Raw genomic sequence first — 22237 nt, forward strand, 5'->3', positions numbered from 1 at the left:
GGAGACCCATCTCCCAGGGCCAGGCCTGCTCTCCTTGGAGGGGCCCCAGAGATGCACAACTCTGGAACGGGGCTGGACTCAGGAGTCCAAGGGCTGTCCTATGAGGGACCCTCCCTTCTGCAAGCAGAGGACACCAATGGGGATCAGAGCCGTCAGCCTAGGGCACTGGGGGATCTCTGCTGGCGATACTCCCAGTCCAACTACCACGCACAGATCTGTGAGGGCCTGTTAGGCTGCCTGAGGCCCTGAGCTTGGCCTTCCAGGGCTGAGGCAGCACTAGGCAAGGCTAGGGGAGTGTCTTAGTCTACTCGGGCTCCCATCACAAAATACCATAGACTGAATGTTGTTTCTTAACCACAGAAATTTATTTCTCACAGTTCTGGAGGCTGGAAGTCCAGGATCCAGTGCTGGCATAGCTGGGCTCTGGTGAGGGCCCTCTTCCTGGTTTGCAGCCAGCCAGCACCCAGCTGTGTCCTCATATTGCATGGGTTGTAGGGGGTGAGAGAGCAAAAGAGTGCAGGCAAGTTATCTGGTGTCTCTTCTTACAAGAACACTAATCCTATCAGGTCAGGATCCTGCCCTCACAACCCCATCTAAACCTAATCACCTGTCAAAGACTCCACCTCCGAATACCCTCACTTCAGGGGTTAGGGATTCAGATGTGAATTTTGGGGGAAACAGTCTGTAGCAGGGAGTGGGGGGAGGGGACCACCCTCACTCTCACGTATTCACATTACAGGCTTGATGCAACAGAAGGAAGGTAGAGATTTTCCCTTATTTTGTGGGAAATGGACACATGGAGGAAAGTGATGCCTCTAAGTTGGCCCTGGTCGGGGAGTCAGTGGCAGAGCCAGGACCAGAGCCGAGTCCCCTGATTTCATGATCTTTTGCCCAGTGTGAGATGCCCTGGAAAAGCACAGCTCAGTTCAGCGGCTTCTTGGTTTGTCTGAGAAAAAGCCTATATTAAGTTAGCAAAGGATTGGCTGCTGCTAGTTTTATTATGAGAAAAGCCAGGAAGCAGTGTAATTCTATCTGTCGGCTTCTGGTTACTGTCTTGGCAGATGGCCGCTGTGGCTTTCTCTCTCTGGGGTTGGGGTTGGTTTTAACAACGTCTTACGTGGAGCCCCAGACGCAGGATTGCTGTCTGTCATCACGGCAGAGGTGCAAGTCCACAGAACACGTTGCCCCGCAGTTGCTGCGCCACAGACTTATGTGACTCACCTGTGTCAGCGTGCAGGGCTGCTAGACAGGGACCCTAAAGACCTGTGCTACATCCTAAAACTTCCAATCATCCTGAGCACACACTGCAGAATCCATTCACGATGAGGGTTTAATTAAATATGTAGGCCTGGGTCCTTATGTGTAAAAGGAAGAGAATCCTTATTCGAGAGGAAAAATGTTTTCTTCCTCCCTCTTGAGATTTCTCATACATCCTCCCACCTGTTTCACTTAAGTGATGGTTCCTAATGGAGTCTGTCTTTACTCTCCTCTCTGGGTTTGAATCTAGGTACTTCCTTAAGCGCTTGGTTCCTTTACCCTCGTTCTCTACAAATATTTACTGTATACCTGCAGTGTGCGGGGTGCTGGGGATCTCTGGGGTTGATGCAGATTCAGTTTGTGCCCTGACAGCATTTAAAGCTTCTCGGGGAAGAAGGATAGCAGAGACAGCGTCCATTGCATATGGTGAGAGTGGCGATGTGGGAAGGATGGAGCCGCGGGAGCCTCCCCTAGTCTAGAGAAAGAGATGTTTAATCCGACACCCAGAGAACGAGTACAGTGAGCCAGCCCGAGATGGAGGGGAAATGCTTCCCTAGGGGCCAGAGAGCGAACTGCAGGAAGTTCCGTGCTCTGAGTATGGGGTACTGAGTGCGAGAGGGAGGCCGGTGAGAGACAAGCCTGGGGACGCCGGCGGGACACATCACCCACTTCCAGCCTGCAGAGTTACGAGAGACTTCCTGGCCGGCCTCTCTTGAGAAAATGATTTTTGTCTGGTTTGTCTTCTGAGAATCTGCCAGGCTGCCTCAGCACATGCTTTTAAGCTAGGATGATCCGTGGATGTGCAGCTGGACCAGGGACACGGAGGTCTATTTGAATATAGTCCCATCTCTGCCCCCAGGACAGCTAAGACCAGTCACCTCTGAAGGTTCAGGGACACTGGGAAAGTCACTTCCCCTCTGACCGTCAGTTTTCTCATCTTTAATGAAGGGGTTGGACTAGTTCATATCCAATGAGTTGAACTTCCAGCCCTCAAACAAGGATATTGCCTGGCTCAGATAAGTGCTCTGTAAACACGTGCTGAATGAATGGACTTATTGTGGTACCCACCATAGTCTCCCAGGCTGAAGACACCCCGTGGTAGTGAGTCAGGGGTGGTGGCTCTCTTTGCCTGTTAGGGGACCACTGAAACATTTTCCTATAGGGGAATATCTTTGCCCTGGGGAGAAACTGGTTTCCAGACTTGGCGGATAGAAAGCTAGCGCCTATGGTCAGGAGGTTAACTATCATCCACCTTTGGCATTTTCTAATTTCCCATCCGTGGTTCTTTGAATTTATAAGTGGCCCAGAACATCCCTGAAGGGCAGAAACTGGACATTTTGCTGAACAAATGTGTCGTGCATTTTGCAAGGTGGGTGTGTGGGAGAGAGTGGGAAGCCTAGCTGGCCACAAACATCCACACATCCCATGGGGTTGTTATTTAAAACATCTGCACAAAACCCCTGTGAGGTGGATCTAATTACCCTCAATTTTCAGAATAGAAAACTGAGGAAATGTTTCCTTTTGTTCAACAGGTCTTTCCTAGGGGTCTGTTAGGTGCCAGGCATTATGGCCACTGCCAACATCTCACCTCTGATGATTCGTTGAAATTATCTATGGGGCTTGGAAAAAGTCTAAAGGCCCAGGCAGCATCCCAGAAACCCTGAATCAGAAACAGAAACAGAGACTATCTTACATTGTTGGTGAGAGTAGAGATTGAAATAATCTCTTTGGAGGATGATTTGGAAATATTTATCTGCCTTTAAGTATTCATACCCTTTACCTAGGCAATTCTGCTTCTGGATGTGTAACTTTCAGGTATGCCTTCACATTGTACATAAAACTACATGCACAAGAATATCCATTGCAGATAAGGTGTGGTGGCTCATGCCTGTAATCCTAGCACTTTGGGAGGCTGAAGCGGGAGGATCACTTGAGGCCAGAAATTGAAGACCAGCCTGGGCAACATAATGGGACCCTGTCTCTACAAAAAATATGAAAATTAGCTAAGCTTGGTGGCATGCACCTGTAGTCCCAGCTACTCAGAAGGCTAAGGTGGGAGGATCACATGAGCCCAAGAGCCAAGGCTGCAGTGAACTGTGTTGACACCACTGCACTCCAGCCTGGGTGACAGAGCAAGCCTGTGTCTCAAAAAAAAAAAAAAAAAGAGCCTGAGCTGAAGCTAGGAGGACAGGACTGGGCACAAAGGAAGCTCCAGGAAGGAAGGGCTTGCTCAGAGGGGTCTGGCTGGATTATGGCTTGACAAGGTTGACATGAAAGAGCTATAGCTATTTTATTACCATGGAAAATGGAGTAGTATTATTATTATAAATTCATGGTAGGGGGAAAAAAATACCTCATCTCCATGGCCATCCAGTTGTCTGTATCATGGATCACTCACCTGTACTTTCCACTCTTACACTATGTGAGGAACTATCCCAAACCATCAGGAAATGTTCTGCATTAATAGTGAGTCTAGAATTTGCCGAGAAAAGCAAGTCATGCTCAGGGCAAACAGGAGGGTCCAACTCGGCTTTGAGCCTCCTCTGCAGCTGTAATTGCAGTTATCAACCTTTTCCCATTCTTCAAAGATATTGGCAGTGCTTCTGCCCAAAGAAAGGCAGAATTCTCTTCACATTTGAAAGCTTGCTTTAGAATATAGCAATGCAGTATAGTCAGAAAAAATGATAAGATTACAATTTTTGTTTGGTTCTTTCTCTTGTTAACAATTGGTCTTGACAAGCCATTAGCCTTCCCAACCCTTAGTTTCCCTAGCTGGTGAGTGAGAATAACAACAGCTGCCTTAACTAACCCAAAGGTGGTTCTGAGGAGTCCTCTCCAGAGAGATACTACAAAGATGCTTTACCAAAAAAAGTGTGTGGTTTGTGCCTGAATATAAAGGCCATTATGTACTTTGGGGCCTTTATTTAATAATTCCGATTCATGTCCATTTTAGAAATTCTACTCAATCTGAAAGGATTGAGTTAACTTTCAGAAATATGTATGGTTCTTATAAAAAGTCACCACTCACCTATCCTCAGTATTAAGCTTTTAAAATAACAGCCTGGTTTTCACAGGTTCACAAACCTTCTAGTCCTCCAGAAGCCACCCAGCCCTATAAGATGGCAATGCCATCCTTCAGTTGCTCAGTCCAGCAACCTCGGAGTCTTCCTTGACTCTTCTGTCGTATCCATATGGGCTCTTTGTATTAATCCATGGGCAAATTTTATAGTCTCTACCTTAAAATACAGCCAGTCTGACCACTTCTCACCAGCCTGGTCTGGGCCACCAAGATCTTTGCACAGGGCTGCTCCCAGCTGTCCGAGCTCCATTCTGTGCAGAGAGATCCTTTAAAAACAAACCCATATCATGCCACTCCACTGCTCGAAACACTGCAGTGACTGCCCTTCTCTTTCAGATCTGACCCCCACTGTGAACCCCACATGGTCTGCCCCAGCCAACCTTGCTGGCCTCATCCCCAGTCACAGTGATCTCCTTGCCTTTCCTGAAACACACCAACCAAGCAGCTCCCGTTGCTGCAGTTTGCAAATGCTGTTCTTTCTTGCTGATAATACACTTTCCCAGACACCACCACTCACTTCCTGTCTTTCTGCAGGGCTCTGCTCAGTGTCACCGTATCTGACACACCATATAAAATAACAAGCCCTCCCTACTCTCCAGCCCAGTAGCCACTCTCCATCCTTCTATCCTGCTCTTCCTCCATAGCACTTTTTCCTAAATGACATATCACATATTTGTCTGTTTTCCACGCATCCCTCTTCTCCTGACACCTGCTGCCAAATGTAAGCTTCACAAAAGCAGAAACTTTGTTTTGTTCATTGCTGTATCCCCAGAGCCTAAAACAGTGCCTGGCTCATCACAGGGACTCACAAAATATTTGTGAACTGACTGAATACATGAATGAATTGGTTACCTAAGTGTAATATATACATACATACATAAGTAGATATGTAACTAAGTTGATATTATAGTTACATAATAGCCAATTAGGTTAATCTTATTTTCTAATATTTATAAGAAATTTATCTCTCATTCTGTAACCTGTATTCTCATGTTTTTTGTTCATTTTTCTTGTGGAGATGATTTATATTGTTTGATTTTTATGTGCCATGTATATATTAAGAATTTTTGCTCACTTTGGGAGTCTGAGGTGGGTGGATTGCTTGAGCCCAGGAATTTGAGACCAGCCTGGGCAACATGGTGAAATCCCGTCTCTACAAAAAATTAGCCAGGTGTGGTGGTGCATGCTTGTAGTCCCAGCTATCTGGGAGGCTGAGATAGGAGGATCACTTGAGCCCAGGAGGCAGAGGCTGCAGTGAGTTGAGATCACGCCACCACACTCCAGCCTGGGTGACAGAGTCAGACCCTTTCTCAAAAAAGAATTTTTGGGGCCGGGCGCGGTGGCTCACGCTTGTAATCCCAGCACTTTGGGAGGCCGAGGCGGGCGGATCACGAGGTCAGGAGATCGAGACCACGGTGAAACCCCATCTCTACTAAAAATACCAAAAATTAGCCAGGCGTGGTGGCAGGCGCCTGTAGTCCCAGCTACTCAGAGAGGCTGAGGCAGGAGAATGGCGTGAACCCAGGAGGCGGAGCTTGCAGTAAGCCGAGATTGCGCCACTGCACTCCAGCCTGGGCGACAGAGCGAGACTCCGTCTCAAAAAAAAAAAAAAAAAAGAATTTTTGCTCATAGACATGCTTTATATTCTGAAATGTGTCCTGTAGGATAAGGTACTGTTTTAATTCAAGGTGTCTGAAATGTCTTTTATGATTGAATAAGCCACTAATATATGAGTCATTTTCTTCTTCTGTTTCTCTAATTCCCATTTGATTATCAGAATTGGACTCTTGTGCTCTGGGGGACCACGGTTGTGAACATTCATGTGTAAGCAGTGAAGATTCGTTTGTGTGCCAGTGCTTTGAAGGTTATATACTCCGTGAAGATGGAAAAACCTGCAGAAGTAAGTTTGTACTGGAGCTGGCTCCTACTACTATGCCAGACCACTGTGTGAAATCGCTATCCTCATCTCTGTATACATCAGTTCCTCTCAGAAGTCAATGCCACACAGCAAAATGTAATGTAGTGTCCTGGATAGGACCCTGAAAGAGAAAATGGACATTAGGGAAAAACTAAGTAAATGTCAATAAAATATAGACTTTAGTTAATAATCATGTATCAGTATGGACTTATTAATAATAACAAATGGACCATACTCATGTGAGGTGTTAGTAATAGGGAAAACTAGGTGTGAGGTATATGGCAATTCTTTGCGCTATCTTCTCAATTTTTGTGTAAATCTAAAACTGTCCTAAATAATAAAGTCTATTAAAAAAATGGACAAACAAAAAAAGTCAACACCAGAGCTACTACTTAAGTTTTTCATTTATATGCTCTGTGGCAAGAAACAGTGGTTTGGCAGTATACTCTAGTGGAAAGATGGACAGTCAGAAATCCAAGATTCAATCAACTTCTGTCTCTGCCATTTACTAGCTGGGAAAGTTGCCTAATTTCTCTAAGCCTCTCTGCTTATTTATCTCTAATAATGTTGTTGTTGTTATTTCTGGTAGCACAAATCCCTCCCAAAGGGCACCTTGTGATGCAGCCAGTTTTGCCTTTCAGAAGGCAAAGCCTCTTAGATGGGGCTGTAGCCAGCCAGCCCAGGACAAGCAGCCTTAGAGTGAATTGCTGGTGTAAATCTCAAGATACATCTCTGAATAATCAAAGGGGAGTGTGTGACCCTGGTTTCCAGCCCTATCAGTTATCTTTTTCTCAACATCTCAAAGCACTTTATAAAGAGCAACTCATTTTGACACTTTTGGAAGAAAAGATGGGTAACTGGAATAATTACTTTCTCATTTTTTAGACAGCACAGCTAAGACTCCAAGAAGTTAAGTGATTCTCCTAAGTCATATGCTATGTCAGACACAAAGCCAAAGTTAGATTTCAGTGCTGCTAATCTAAATTGAGGTTTAATCTCCTAAGGAATCATATCAACAACGTTTCCATTCGGATATAAGAAACGATGTCTACAGAAAGCTGATGATGGGCTGCATTTTAACACTAAAGTAGTGCTGGTGAACGATGATGGTGAAGACAGTGAAACAGTTTGAAGGGTTAGCCCGAATTAGAGCCACTAAACTTTGTTCTCAATTGTATCTTCCTGCCCCATGGACCACTGAGCTCAGGTGGCAGTAGAATCCAGTAGCTGACTCCAGTGGATGGGTCCTCCAAGGTGAAGTCTATGTGAAATGTATGTTGTTGAAATTGTTATAACTTGCTCTCATGTCTTCAGGGAAAGATGTCTGCCAAGCTATAGACCATGGCTGTGAACACATTTGTGTGAACAGTGATGACTCATACACGTGCAAGTGCTTGGAGGGATTCCGGCTCGCTGAGGATGGGAAACGCTGCCGAAGTAGGTAGCCTCGAGGTGGAGAAGAATTTTTCCCTCTGTGGACTCAGACAGTTAGAGAAGTTCATTTAATCCTTAAAGTCCTCCTTTATTACCACTGTCACAAGTGTCAGTTCCTGTCTTGGGTGCTCTGAAAGTGTTTAGCTAGAGATCAGTTCAGTAGCCCCTTGCTTTTTCGGGAATTTCTCAGTCAAGGCCTGAGTTTTGGGTTCTTTGCTTCTCTTCATTTTCTGCCAGCCGTCAGCCCTTTCCACAGTAGCTGTGTGGGTGCCCAGAACCTCGCACAGTGCTAGTCACTGGACTGAATTAGAACCTCTGCCAGCAATCACTACAAGGATTGAAGGTTAATTACAGAGCTTTCTCCTCTTGGCAGACCTTAAAAGTAAGGGCAAAGGGTGAAAGGGTGTATTCGTCCATTTTCACACTGCTGATAAAGACATACCCGAGACTGGGCAATTTACAAAAGAAAGAGGTTTGATGGACTCACAGTTCCACTTGGCTGGAGAGGCCTTACAATCATGGCAGAAGGTGAAGGACACGTCTCACATGGTGGCAGACAAGAGAAGAGAACTTGTGCAGGGAAACCCCCTTTATAAAACCATCAGATCTTGTGAAGACTTATTCACAATCAGAATAGCACAGGAAAGCCCCATCCCCATGATTCAATTACCTCCCACCAGGTCCCCCTCACAACACGTGGCAATTGTGGGAACTACAATTCAAGATGACATTTGGGTGGGGACACAGCCAAACCCTATCAGAGGGATTTCCTGTAGGTTTTATTTTTCTATTTGTATCATTTGCTTCTATAGGTTACCCAGAACAGGCTCTGAGAGTTTCATTAGAAGGTGTATTCACCAGAGTTCTCCAGAGAAACAGACCTTCTCTATGTATATCTTCATCTTCTATTATAGATAAATATAATAGAAGACATATATAATATATATATGTCTATATATAATATATATGTGTCTTCTATGGTCTGTTCTATCTCCTATTTATATATATCATAGAAGACATATATATACATATATGTGTGTGTGTGTGTGTGTGTGTATATATATGTATACTATGGTCTGTTTCTGTCTTCTATTAATATATCATCTCCACAGGAAAAATGGACATACACACACACACACACACACACACACACACACACACACATATATGGTGAGAGAGGAAAAGATTGGTTGATTTTAAGGGATTGGCTCACACAGTTGTCAGGGGCTGGCAAATTCTAAATCTGTAGGGCAGCCTGGAGAGCTAGGCAAGAGCTGATGCTGCAGCCCAAGTCTGAAGGCAGTCTGGATACAGAATTCTCTTTTCCTCTGAGGACCTCGGTCTTTTTCTCTTTAGGCCTTCAAGTGATTGGATGAGGCCCATCTACATTATAGAGGGTGATCTGATCTGCTTCACTCAAAGTCTACTGATTAAATGTTAATTGCATCTAAAAATTAGCTCACAGCATCATTTAGACTGGTGTTTGACCAAACAACTGGGCACTATAGCCTAGCCAAAGTGACACATCAAATTAACCTTCACAGTACCCAAAGGAACAGAGGGATGTCATACGAGCTCAGTGAGGTGGGCATTAGGAGAGTACAGAGCAGGTATTTTTCCCCACCATGAGATTCTGAGCTGGTAATTCCCTATTTTGGGGGGAGGGGTGGTTAACAAAGTCTACTTGCTTTTGTGACACTTTGCCCCAGTGGGCAAAATGACCCTTTTTCAATTAAGTCAAAATAAGTTCAGTTGCTTTTGAGGTTGATTTTTGGGAATTTCCCTACAGACTCCTTTGAGATAACTGGGGATATTCCACAAGCCAACAAGGCTGGATTGGAGGGATCTCAATACCTCGCTTCTTCCACCAGGAAGAGGGACTCCTACCTTTAGCAAGAAGTTCTGTGTGAACGACTGATGCCTAGGATGCCTGTGGTACCCTGGCCTAACTCTGCAGGGATTCCCCTCATGACTGCAGGTTCAGCTTCACACTGCAGTGGCCCTCTTGTGGAGATTTTGTCTATAATTCTGCCCATTGTGCCTGTCTGCACTGCTTGTTCATGCTTTTCTTTTTTGTTTGTTTTTGTTTTGAGACAGGGTCTCACTCTGTCACCCAGGCTGGAGTGCAGTGGCACTATCTTAGCTCACTGTAACCTCCACCTCCTGGGCTCAAGCAATCTTCCCACCTCAGCCTCCTGAGTAGCTGGGACTACAAGTGTGCACCACCACGCCCGGTTAACTTTTGTATTTTTTGTAGAGACATGGTTTCACCATGTTGCCCAGGCTGGTCTTGAACACTCGAGCTCAAGAGATCTGCCTGCCTCGGCCTCCCGAAGTGTTGGGATTACAGGTGTGAACCACTATGCCCAGCCTTCATGCTTTTCTTTCTGCAAACATCTGCATACTCACACACACACTGTTTATTCATTCAACACATTTATTGCTCAGTAAGTTAAGCTACCGTACACAAGGTACAACTTCTACCTCTGGAATTTGATCCTAAATCAGATTTCACCATTCCTGCTTCCTAGAGGGATGTGTTCTCACTGATTCCAATTTTGTGTGAAGCCTCTCCTTTTCAGGGCTAATGACAGGAAAGAGCCATAGGCTCATGCTATGGAGGAGCCCTCGGGAGACAGCTGTGTCATCAACCTGCCAGATGACCGTGGGCAGCAGTCAAGCTCTCTGAGGATCTGATTCTTCATTTATACCTTGAGAATAATTATCCCTGTCTTTCTTCCTCCTCTCCAGGGTGTTGTGAGGGTTAAAGGGCTATTAGTACTTCGAAGAGTTTAAATTACCTCACACACGAGAAATGTTCATTAGACAATCTGAACTGGAGTGTTTGGGATGTCTGTGGCAAAAGAAATTAGAAGCTAAAGCACACCTAATAATAGGATAGTAAATCAAGGACACCTAATCACCCATCTTACCATTCAGACTCATGGGAGCTGGAGCTTTCTGAGAGGAGCTTTTTCCCCTATCCTGAGTATGAGACTAAAAAAGACATTATGAAGGAGGTTTGAAGAGAGGTGTATTTTCTTTAAGAGATTACTTCCACAATCTCTACTCACATGACTATTCAATTCACCTCATTTCTACACTGATGGGATTGTTCAACTCCCTATATTTTCCTCAGGGAAGGATGTCTGCAAATCAACCCACCATGGCTGCGAACACATTTGTGTTAATGATGGGAATTCCTACATCTGCAAATGCTCAGAGGGATTTGTTCTAGCTGAGGACGGAAGACAGTGCAAGAGTAAGTGATCTGAACTTGGCTTTCTGCTTTAATTTTGTTTTGGAGCAACTGCTTTTTGGAGTATTTTCAGGCAACAAATCCCTCACCTCTGCTTCTCCCATAAATATAAATGCATATGCACAAATACAGAATGGGGGAAGAGAGGGCTTAACTGCAGCACCTGTGAAAACACTTTCAGTTTTAATTGACAGTAAATTCATTATCAGCCAAGAGGCTAGGGTGATCGTAGGCTGAACAGCAATGTCTGCGTGCGGGAGGTGGAGAGAGCTGTGCTCTGCTCTGTGCTGGAGAATTACATTTAGTTCTGGGCATGGTACTTTAGGAAAAGAGAGATGGATCAACGGTTTAAACATTAAAAAAAAAGAGCAAAAGGAGTCTTGAGAGAATTATTTTTTAATATGAGAGTAGAGAAGATCTTTCTAAACATGACATGAAATTTAAAAGCCATAAAAGAAAAACAAAGGAAAATATACAGTAAGAGAGTAAAGCTGTGATACCTTTTTTTAACCTATTAGTTACCAAAGATCAAAAAGTTTGATTCCTTATGTTGGCAAAGGTATATTTTAGTAGGGAATTATAAATGGATCAGTGGGTGTCTGAATTGGTATAACCTTTCAGAGGGCAATTTGGCAATGTTATGAATCCAGTTCTAGAAGCTTATCTTACAGATATGTGCATGTTTATAAAGCCATGTATACAAGGATATTTTATACAGCACTATTTGTAGCAGCAAAAAATGGAAACAAGCTAAATGATCACTCATGAGCCTGGCTGAATAAATTAAGGCACATCTATGTAATAAAACATGATGCAGCTGTTAAAACAACAAGCAGCTCTGGATGTATCCCCAGGATATTTTAAGAGAAAAAAGCATGGTGCTGAATGTTTTTTATAGTATGTTACCATCGATATATTTTGTAAAGCACTCTAACATACTGTCTTTATACATGTGTGTATACCATTACATACATATCTAACGTGTATACCCTACACACACACACACACACATACACACACCCTTTTTCTAATATTTAAGTTTTGTTCCAAATGCATGTATTATTTTTTGGAAAAAAATAAGATAAACACGATTTAGAAAGAATTAAGCATCATGATCTTGTAAGGAAGTTCAGTATTATGTTAAGCAGAAAAAAATTAGGAAACTGGGGATCTTTGTAGAAAAAAAATTTTGAGGTACCAAATACCAATGTGACTGTCATCTCACTCATGATTTGTATGATACCCCCACCCCGCCCCACCCTACCCTGGAAAGAAAGGACACTGGGAGAAGCTACAGCTCAGCACGAGGACAAAGAAGCTTTCTACCAGGGAAGCTCCATGCCTAATTAGTTCAGAGCATAAGCTTCAGCTCAGACAGATCTGGATTTGAACCCTGATTCATACTACCTGTGTGACCTTGGTCAAATTATTTAACCTCGGCCGGGCACTGTGGCTAATGCCTGTAATCCCAGCACTTCGGGAGGCCAAGACAGGCAGATCACCTGAGACCAGGAGTTCGAGACCAGCCTGGCCAACATGACGAAACTCTGTCTCTACTAAAAATATAAAAATTAGCAAGGCGTGGTGGCACGAATCTATAATCCCAGCTACTCAAGAGGCTGAGGCAGGAGAATTGCTTGAACCTGGGAGGCAGAGGTTGCAGTGAGCTGAGATTGCTCCACTGCTCTCCAGCCTGGGCAACAGAGGAAGACTCCATCTCAAAAAATAAATAAATAAATAAAATAAATAAAATACAAAAATTAGCCGGGTGTGGTGGCATGCACCTATAATCCCAGCTACTTGAGAGGCTGAGGCCAGGAGATGGAAGTTGCAGTGGGCCGAGATCATGCCACTGCACTCCAGCCAGGGTGACAGAGCAAGGCTCTGTCTCAAACAAACAAACAAAAAACAAATTATATAACCTCTCTGAGTCCCAGTTTCCCCATCTATAAAATGAGGATAATAACTCACAAAGCCATCACAAGGAATACATTAGATCGTGTATCCAAAGGTGCTGAACAGCCAGGTGTTGTGGCTCACACCTGTAATCCCAGCACCTTGGGAAGCTGTGGTGGGAGGATTGCTTGAGCTCAGGAGTTCAAGACCAGCCTGGGCAACATGGTGAAACCCTGTTTCTATAAAAATTAGAAAAATTAGCTGGTTGTGGTGGTACGAGCCTGTGGTCCCACCTACTAGGGAGGCTGAGGTGGGAGGATCACCTGAGTGCAGGAGGTTGAGGCTACAGTGAGTTGTGATTGTGCCACTTCACTCTAGCCTGGGTGACACAGCAAGACCCTGTCTCAAAAAAAATTTTTTTAATAAAAAATAAATAAAGGTATTGAGCCCAGTGCTCACACACACTAAGTGCTCAAAAAATGATCACTATTACGATTCACAATAGCAAAGACATGGAATCAACCCAAAATGCCCATCAATGATAGACTGGATAAAGAAAATGTGATATATATACACCATGGAATACTATTCAGCCATAAAGAGAAATGAGGTCATGTCCTTTGCAGGGACATGGATGGAACTGGAAGCCATTATCCTCAGCAAACTAACACAGAAACAGAAAACCAAACACTGCATGTTCTCAGTTATAAGTGGGAGCTGAACAATGAGAACACATGGACACAGAGAGGGGAACAACACACACTGGGGCCTGTTGGGGGTAGTCAGGGGAGTGAGAACATCAAGATAAAAAGATAATGCATGTGGGGCTTAATACCTAAGTGATGGGCTGATAGGTGCAGCAAACCACCATGGCACACGTTTGCCTATGTAACAAACCTGCATGTCCTGCAGATGTATCCTAGAACTTTAAATTAAATTAAATTTAAAAAACAACAGACAGGCCAGGTGCGGTGGCTCATGCCTTTAATCCCGGCACCTTGAGAGGCCGAAGTGGGCGGATCACCTGAGCTCAGGAGTTCAAGACCAGCCTGGCCAACATGGAGAAACCCTGTCTCTACTAAAAATACAAAAAGTGGCTGGGTATGGTAGCGTGTGCCTGTGGCTCTGGCTACTTGGGAGGCTGAGGCAGGAGAATCACTTGAACCCAAGAGGCGGAGGCAGCAGTGAGCCAAGATCGCGCCACTGCACTCCAGCCTGGGAGAGACAGCGAGATGCCATCTCAAACAACAATAACAACAAACAAACAAAATGATCACTATTGTAATCATCAACAGCAGAGATGTCCAAAGATGGGGCTTTAGTGGTAAGGTGACAAATTCCTCATCAGGAGGCGTTGAGGCCCAGGTCGAATGGTCACTGGGTGAGCATGTTGTAAAGAGGATGTAAGCAACAGCGGGGCTGGAGTAGATGATCTTTAAAGGGCTTATCCATGCCTGAAGTTCTAGAACTTCCTGAAAATTACGTTCTGAAAGCAAGTCACAGCTCCATTCCAGTCTTATCAACTTAACTACCAAAAAGAAAATGCCCAAGAGAAGTGGGAATTACCCTCTGGCAAAATAATAGCTAACAAGTGGGGCTGTCCTTCCTGTGTCTGAAAGCAAATACCTGGGCCCTGCTCTCCCTGATGCTTTTACACTCTACCTTGTTTTGTGTTTCCTGGAGAAGCTTTCTGGATGCCATTCTGTGTGTGGGGGTTGCAAGTGCTAGTTTTGTTCTGTAAGAAAAATGTGTACAGAAAGGAGGAGAAAACAGACTTACTGCTGGAAAATTATTTCAGTATTTCTGAAATCTGCTGAAGAGCCACATGCATGCTGCCTGAGTCTTTTTTTGGTTCACTCAGGAACAGACTATGAATGTAAATGAAGCTTTGAGTTGGCCTTTTCCTCTTTCACTAATAAAAGATCAATAGGTTGAGTGATGAGGAAAAGCACTTAATGGAGAAACAGAAGAACCCAATCCCCCAACATGTGTGCGCACACGCGCGCACACACACACACACACACACACACACCACACACTATGATGTTAAGCATGTTATACTGGCCAGGCATAGAAATGGTTTTGCATGTGTGTGTCTCTATGTGCTTATATTGTTGTGCCTCACTTTGAAAGATTAGACAGCTGCTTGATATATAAAACAGAATGTTTATCACAGATTGTGGATTGTTTGAAATGAGATCATCTGGCCCAGCGCGGTGGCTCAAGCCTGTAATCCCAACACTTTGGAGGCCAAGGCAGGTGGATCACAAGGTCAGGAGTTCAAAATCAGCTTGGCCAAGATGGTGAAACCCCGTCTCTACTAAAAATACAAAAATTAGCCAGGCATGGTGGCATGTGCCTGTAATCCCAGCTACTTGGGAGGCAGAGGCAGGAGAATCGCTTGAACCCGGGAGGCAGAAGTTGCAGTAAGCCAAGATTGTGCCATTGTACTCTAGCCTGGGCGACACAGCAAGACTCTGTCTCAAAAAAGAAGAAATGAGATAATCCATTTTGAATCTGTCCATTTTTCTTTTGCAGTCCTAAATAACAAAAAGCCTCTCCACACCCAAATTGCTTCACATAAAGCTTTTATTTCTGCTTACTATTGACCATCTATTAATAGTTGCCTGAGACCAGGTGCAGTGGCTCATGCCTGTACTCCCAGCACTTTGGGAGGCCAAGGCAGGTGAATCACCTGAGGTCAGGAGTTCAAGACCAGCCTAGCCAACATGGCAAAACCCTGTCTCTACTAAAAATACAAAAAACTAGCAAGGTGTGGTAGCGTGTGCCTGTAATCCCAGCTACTTGGGAGGCTGAGGCAGGAGAATCACTTGGACCCAGGAAGTGGAGGTTGCAGTGAGCCAAGATCACACCATTGCACTCCAGCCTGGGTGACAGAGCAAGACTCAATCTCAAAAAAAAGAAAAAAAAGAAAAAGAAAAAAAAAATGCCTGAAAAGCTTCCATGTAAAGAATTTATGGTGATAATTTTTTTTTTAATTTTGTTTTTTTTACAGAGAGATGCAGGGTCTTGCTCTGTCACCCAGACTCGAGTGCAGCAGCACAATCATAGCTCACTGCAACCTATAATTGGGCTCCGGTAATCCTTCTGCCTCAGCCTCCCAAGTAGCTAGGGCTACAGGCATGCACTACCATGCCCAGCTAATTTTTCTTTTTTTAAGAGAGACAGTCACTCTGTTGCCCAGGGTGTTCTTGAACTCCTGTGCTCAAGCCATCCTCCTGCATCAGCCTCCCAAAGCGCTGGGGAGTATAGGCATGAGCCACCACACCAAGGTTAATTATTTTGTAAGCTGTAATAGGTCAGTAGGGTACTTACAGGTGTGCTACCCAATGAACATCACCTCATTCACTTAGTCTGTCACCACACATTTACTGAACACTATTTTTGTGCCAAGTATTGGGGGGTGGGGCACAAAAATGAATGAAACACAGTCCCTGCTGAGGAGGAACTCACAGACTGGGGGAGGAAACACATCATTAAATAATTATTGTACAATGTGGAACACTATATAGAGTACATTAGATTGTATGCAACTTGGTGTTAGGAATTGTGTCTTAGTCACTATTGCAATCCTGCTATGCCCACTGCCTTGTACAAAGCAGGTCCTCAATAAATTTTTGGTTGAATAAATTAGTAGTGTTAGGGGTACATAGAAAGCAATACAAGCGGAGTTACTAGGAAGGCTCCCGGCAGAGGTGATGGCTGAGCTGAAGAAATCTTTCTCCATTGACTGTCAGAATGCCAGCACTGGGGTGATGTCACCCTCTTGGAGTAAAGTTCTAGGAGTCTTTGGGTATTGTTAGACCCTTCAGTGTACTCTACCCCCAGCTCCTCCCAGACCTGTCAGTGTTCCAGGGTACAATGTAGACTTGGGTTCCCAGACAATTGTACATCTGCCGTTTCGCTTGTGAAAAATACTATTTTTATCAATATGACAAGCCAACCATAAAAGTATATGTGAAAATTATTGTTGCTTGTGGCCCTCCCAACAACTCATCTGTCCTGTGTATTATCTAAAGAACAAAAACTGGTTCCCCAAAGTGGTTATGCCTCCAATCGAAGCATCATTTTATTCTACTCTTGGGCATAAATGATTTTTTATTCAACTATGTCAACTTTCCTTTTGTTCTTATAGAATGCACTGAAGGCCCAATTGACCTGGTCTTTGTGATCGATGGATCTAAGAGTCTTGGAGAAGAGAATTTTGAGGTCGTGAAGCAGTTTGTCACCGGAATTATAGATTCCTTGACGATTTCCCCCAAAGCCGCTCGAGTGGGGCTGCTCCAGTATTCCACACAGGTCCGCACAGAGTTTACCCTGAGAAACTTCAACTCAGCCAAAGACATGAAAAAAGCCGTGGCCCACATGAAATACATGGGAAAGGGCTCTATGACTGGGCTGGCCCTGAAACACATGTTTGAGAGAAGTTTTACCCAAGGAGAAGGGGCCAGGCCCCTTTCCACAAGGGTGCCCAGAGCAGCCATCGTGTTCACTGACGGACGGGCTCAGGATGACGTCTCCGAGTGGGCCAGTAAAGCCAAGGCCAATGGTAATATGGGGTGGAGGTGCGGTTTACACCACTCAAGGTTCAGGTTTCTTAAACTCAGTGGTCTCAGCTGGCCATAGGGGTACGCTTCTTTAGTGTACAGAAAGGCCTCCTGGCAACTGCCATTATACACCTTTACTACCCTGCCACCTAGAGGCCTTAACAGGACCCCACAGGAGTTAAATAAAGTGCTCAGGAAGGAGACTGGCTACTAGAAGGTTAGGCTAAGCTGACCACAGGCGGGTATCCTCTCACTGTGATTTACTAGCCAGTGTGTGATCTCCAGTGTAAGAATCGCCTAGATATATACAATAGTTCCGAAACTATTGTGTATAGCAAGGTCGGCTTGCTCTAGAATCAACTGAAGAGCTTGTTAAATTGTTTCTGATGGGAACTTTTACTGTGTATATTTATTCTTGTAGTTTTTAACCAATACTTCAAGTGAGCATTCTGAAAATGCAATAGCCCCTAGGGTAGAAAATACTCTTGTGTTTGCAGGAGGCAAAGTTAGCTTTTCAGAAAATCAAATGATGGAACAGATTATGACTTTAAGCTCTTGTTGCTCAGTAAAGCGCAGCCTCTTCTCTGAGGTTTTCCTGACCTGAGGGTTACTTCAGTTGTACAGATGTGAAGCGTGCTTGAGGAGTATGACCCTTGGCTAAAGGAAACCCAAAAGCTAGGATAATTGGTAGAGACAGTTTATGGTGAAGTTTCTAGATTCCTTGAGGGAGATAAGAAAACTTGAGGTTGTGAAGTAGTTTGCGTGAAAACTGCTTTTTTTTTTTTTTTTTTTGTGAGACGGAGTCTTGCTCTGTCGCCTAGGCTGGAGTGCAGTGGCGTGATCTCAGCTCACTGCAAGCTCCACCTTCCAGGTTCACGCTATTCTCCTGCCTCAGCCTCCTTAGTGGGGACTACAGGTGCCTGCCACTATGCCCAGCTAACTTTTTGTATTTTTAGTAGAGACGGGGTATCACCGTGTTAGCCAGGATGGTCTCGATCTCCTGACCTCGTGATCCGCCCACCTCAGCCTCCCAAAGTGCTAGGATTATAGGCATAAGCCACTGCACCCAGCTGAAAACTGCCTTCTTAAAGTACTTGTTGAGGACACACTGCTTTAGCAAGTCCTGTAAGAGGAAATAAGGTATGCACAGATCAAGGCCTCATCTAAGACTTTATGGACCCAGTGCCTAGATCAGGCCTGGCACATAGTAGATGTGTGACAACTACTTGCTGAGTGAATGAAGAAAGGAGTGAGAGTACTGGCAGTCCCATTGGTGAACTCCATTCCTCCTCACAGAAAGGCTGGTTCACATCAACATTCACTCTCTCTCTTTGTGAAGGAGGTCATTTTATTGATACTGCGTACCTTCCTCTTTTTCTAGCCCAAGAGTGGTAGCCACAAAGTGTCCTGCCCTGAATTATCTGGGTAGATTGTAAAACTGGCTGTTCACACTAGCCTAGATTGCTAGAGCTCATGTCAAACTCACAGGCCCCCTAGTCTGCATTCTTAAAAAGAATTAGGGGAAGCAACTTGGTCTCCAGAGACAGTGGTTAGCCCTTTAATCTTACTGAGACTAATCTACCTTACCCTTTGCTCCACTCAAATGTCTCTACACATCACACAAAGACAGGTGGTAGCAGAAACTGATGTTTGATTCTTGAATCAACAAGATTTATATGAGGTGACATCCTCTTATGAATTTAACTAGTCTTATGTATAGCAAACAGAATCTTAAAATAGTTATCCTTTTTAGGAAGTTGTGCATAAAATCGCTGGGCTCCCGGACAAATATGCTGAACTTGGTTAGTGACCTTACACAGACTCAGAACAAGGCATCATAACTCTTGCCCCTTGTCTTGAAGAGCCATTTTTAAGTACATTTTTAAGAATCTAGTCTAATTAGCTAGAATAAGTTATCAGTGCTGAAAAATGTTTGGACTCCAGCAGAACATATTCTTATTGTGTTTTACTTTCAAATAAAGAGTATATAGGGGAAGGGAGTCTAAGGATTGATGTAAGAAAAGCTTTTAAAGCAAACGCATATCCCTGTTGAAACTTAAGGCTGATCTTGGGTTTGTTCTTTTTCCTGACTTTGGGGGTTTCCAGTGGTCTGCAGATTATCCTTTTCAGCTTAGCACTTCCTCACAAAGTTGTGTCATCTTTTTTTTTTTTTTTTTTGAGACGGAGTCTCGCTCTGTCGCCCAGGCTGGAGTGCAGTGGCGCAATCTCGGCTCACTGCAAGCTCCGCCTCCCGGGTTCACGCCATTCTCCTGCCTCAGCCTCTCCGAGTAGCTGGGACTACAGGCGCCCGCCACCGCGCCCGGCTAATTTTTTGTATTTTTTAGTAGAGACGGGGTTTCACCGTGGTCTCGATCTCCTGACCTCGTGATCCGCCCGCCTTGGCCTCCCAAAGTGCTGGGATTACAAGCGTGAGCCACCGCGCCCGGCCAGTTGTGTCATCTTAAGAGAAGTGGGCAAAACGCAGCTTCACTTGGCCTCAGGTCACTTACGTTTCCTATCCTGTAGCTTTGAGTAGAAACTAGGTTATTAGGTCATAAATTGACTTGATTCTTAGAATTCTTCCAGAAGAGATTCCCATTTAGCAAGCCATAAAATAGTGCTCATTTCTATGAATCTAGAAAGCTAATTCAGGGGAAAGTTGCAGATTTGTTAAACAGCCCAGCCCAGAGCTGAGCAACAGGTTAGTAGTTTAGCTCCCCAGTGTCTCCCAGATGCCTCACTTCTCTCTTGGATCCCTCCCTTTCGCTCATAGGACCAAAATAAAAATGGTAGAAAAATAAAAAGGAAGGTTGGCATGGACCCTTCAAATCATACCACTTCACATCTAACTGGCTTTGGGTGCAGTACACACAACTTCCAGCCCCTGGGAACACAACTCTAACTAACTTGCTCTTAATTTTTCCTGCACCCTAGGTATCACTATGTATGCTGTTGGGGTAGGAAAAGCCATTGAGGAGGAACTACAAGAGATTGCCTCTGAGCCCACAAACAAGCATCTCTTCTATGCTGAAGACTTCAGCACAATGGATGAGATAAGTGAAAAACTCAAGAAAGGCATCTGTGAAGGTACTATAGGTTATGCCGAAGACCTTAGCAAACAGGGCAGCATGAACTCTTTTTTTTTTTTGAGATGGAGTCTCACTCTGTCATCCAGGCTGGAGTGCAGTGGCACAATGTCAGCTCACTACAACCTCTGCCTCCTGGGTTCAAGTGATTCTCATGCTTCAGCCTCCCGAGAAGCACCACCACACCCAGCTAATTTTTGTATTTTTAGTAGAGATGAGGTTTCACCATGTTGGCCAGGCTGGTCTCGAACTCCTGACCTCAAGTGATCCAGCCACCACAGCCTCCAAAAGTGCTGGGATTACAGGCGTGAGCCACCATGTCCAGCCAACACGAACTCTTTAGTGATAAATTCTCAACCAAAAAAAGTGTCTCCTTCATGGGCAGGGCCAGCAATGCCTAGAAACAGTACAAAAAGAAGGGCTGGGCACCACGGTTCCCGCCTGTAACCCAAGCATTTTGGGAGGGTGCGGTGGGAGGATTGCTCGAGCCCAGGAGTTCGAGACCAGTTTGGGCAACAAAGTGAAACCCTGTCTCTGAAAAAAAAATTTAAAAATTAGCTAGGCATGATGGCACACACCTGTAGTCTCAGCTACTTGGGAGACTGAGGAGGGAGGATCGTTTGAGCCCTGGAGGTCACAGCTTCAGTGAGCCATGACTGTGCCACTGCACTCCAACCTGGGTGACAAAGCAAGACCCTGTCTCAAAAAAAGAAAAAAAAGGTGGGGGAAACAGGGGAGGTGGGAAAGACAAAAGTAATAGCTACCATTGTTTGAGCCCTTGCTGTGTGCCAAGCAGTATAATAAGTGTTTTGACACACCAGCATGCTTCATCCTCACAAACACCCTAGAGAAATGATCATTTAACTAAAAATCAATCATTATATAAATCAGGAGAGCTGAGGTGCAATTTCAGAATATACCTATAATTGGAGTGGAAAGGGACGTAGCTAGTTCTTCCAAGCCCACTGTTAAAATTAATGCCTTTCTGCATGGACTACTTGCTTACAGAGTATCAGACTGCCCTTCAGACTTCAGATTTTGTTATGCATGCTTTTCTCCAGTTTACTAAATGTGCCAGATATGTTTACAGATAGCAGTTCTGCCTATTTTTCCTTGTACTCATGTCCCCAGTTCACCAGTTAGATCCCAGTCTAAGTGCTGTGTCTTACCCCTCTAGGGAAAGAACTCTTGAGATGAGGGGTAACAGGGAGGGAAGGCCTTTCAGATTTCTGTGAGTAGAGAATGTTTTGCCTCGTTTCATTCAAGTTAAAATGCCTCAAGTGGAGCTGCTGCCACTGCAACTAAAATCCCTCAACAACTTCACCTTTTCTTCTGCCCTACTTTCTAGACATGACAGTTTGGGGAGCATTCTTAAGATGTACTTAAGGGGTCCAAGCTTCTCTTATGAGAGAGAATTGCCCTAGAGTCGTCATAAGTATCATGGTAACCAACTGCTTTTTTGAATCTTTGGTGTTACCAAATAAAACCAAAAAACCTTAGGTTATGGCAGGTAGGTAAGGAGGTGATCTGGGACCAGCTTCCTGAAGAACACACACATGCCTGTGGACAACCGTCACTTCCTTTGGTCATCTTTTTCTGCTCAGCTCTAGAAGACTCCGATGGAAGACAGGACTCTCCAGCAGGGGAACTGCCAAAAAGGGTCCAACAGCCAACAGGTACAGTTTTTAAGGCAGTGTTTTTAGAAATTCTGGTGGGTGCTTCTACCATGGTTTCCCTCCA

General features: G+C 44.5%; 1 protein-coding gene across 5 annotated transcripts in view; it reads left to right on the forward strand.

Moving 5' to 3' along the window:
• The window catches only part of MATN2 (matrilin 2), a 172319-nt gene that overhangs the window by 146263 nt on the left and 3819 nt on the right, over nt 1–22237 (forward strand). For all 5 annotated transcript variants that reach the window (XM_055286856.2, XM_055286858.2, XM_055286860.2 and 2 more), the window contains 6 exons: nt 6114–6236; nt 7569–7691; nt 10828–10950; nt 17000–17413; nt 20346–20498; nt 22102–22173. In XM_055286856.2, the coding sequence (XP_055142831.1) occupies nt 6114–6236; nt 7569–7691; nt 10828–10950; nt 17000–17413; nt 20346–20498; nt 22102–22173 (1008 nt within the window). The remainder of the gene's footprint in view (nt 1–6113; nt 6237–7568; nt 7692–10827; nt 10951–16999; nt 17414–20345; nt 20499–22101; nt 22174–22237) is intronic.

The sequence above is a fragment of the Symphalangus syndactylus genome, chromosome 7, assembly GCF_028878055.3.
Source record: "Symphalangus syndactylus isolate Jambi chromosome 7, NHGRI_mSymSyn1-v2.1_pri, whole genome shotgun sequence".
NCBI lineage: Eukaryota > Metazoa > Chordata > Mammalia > Primates > Hylobatidae > Symphalangus > Symphalangus syndactylus.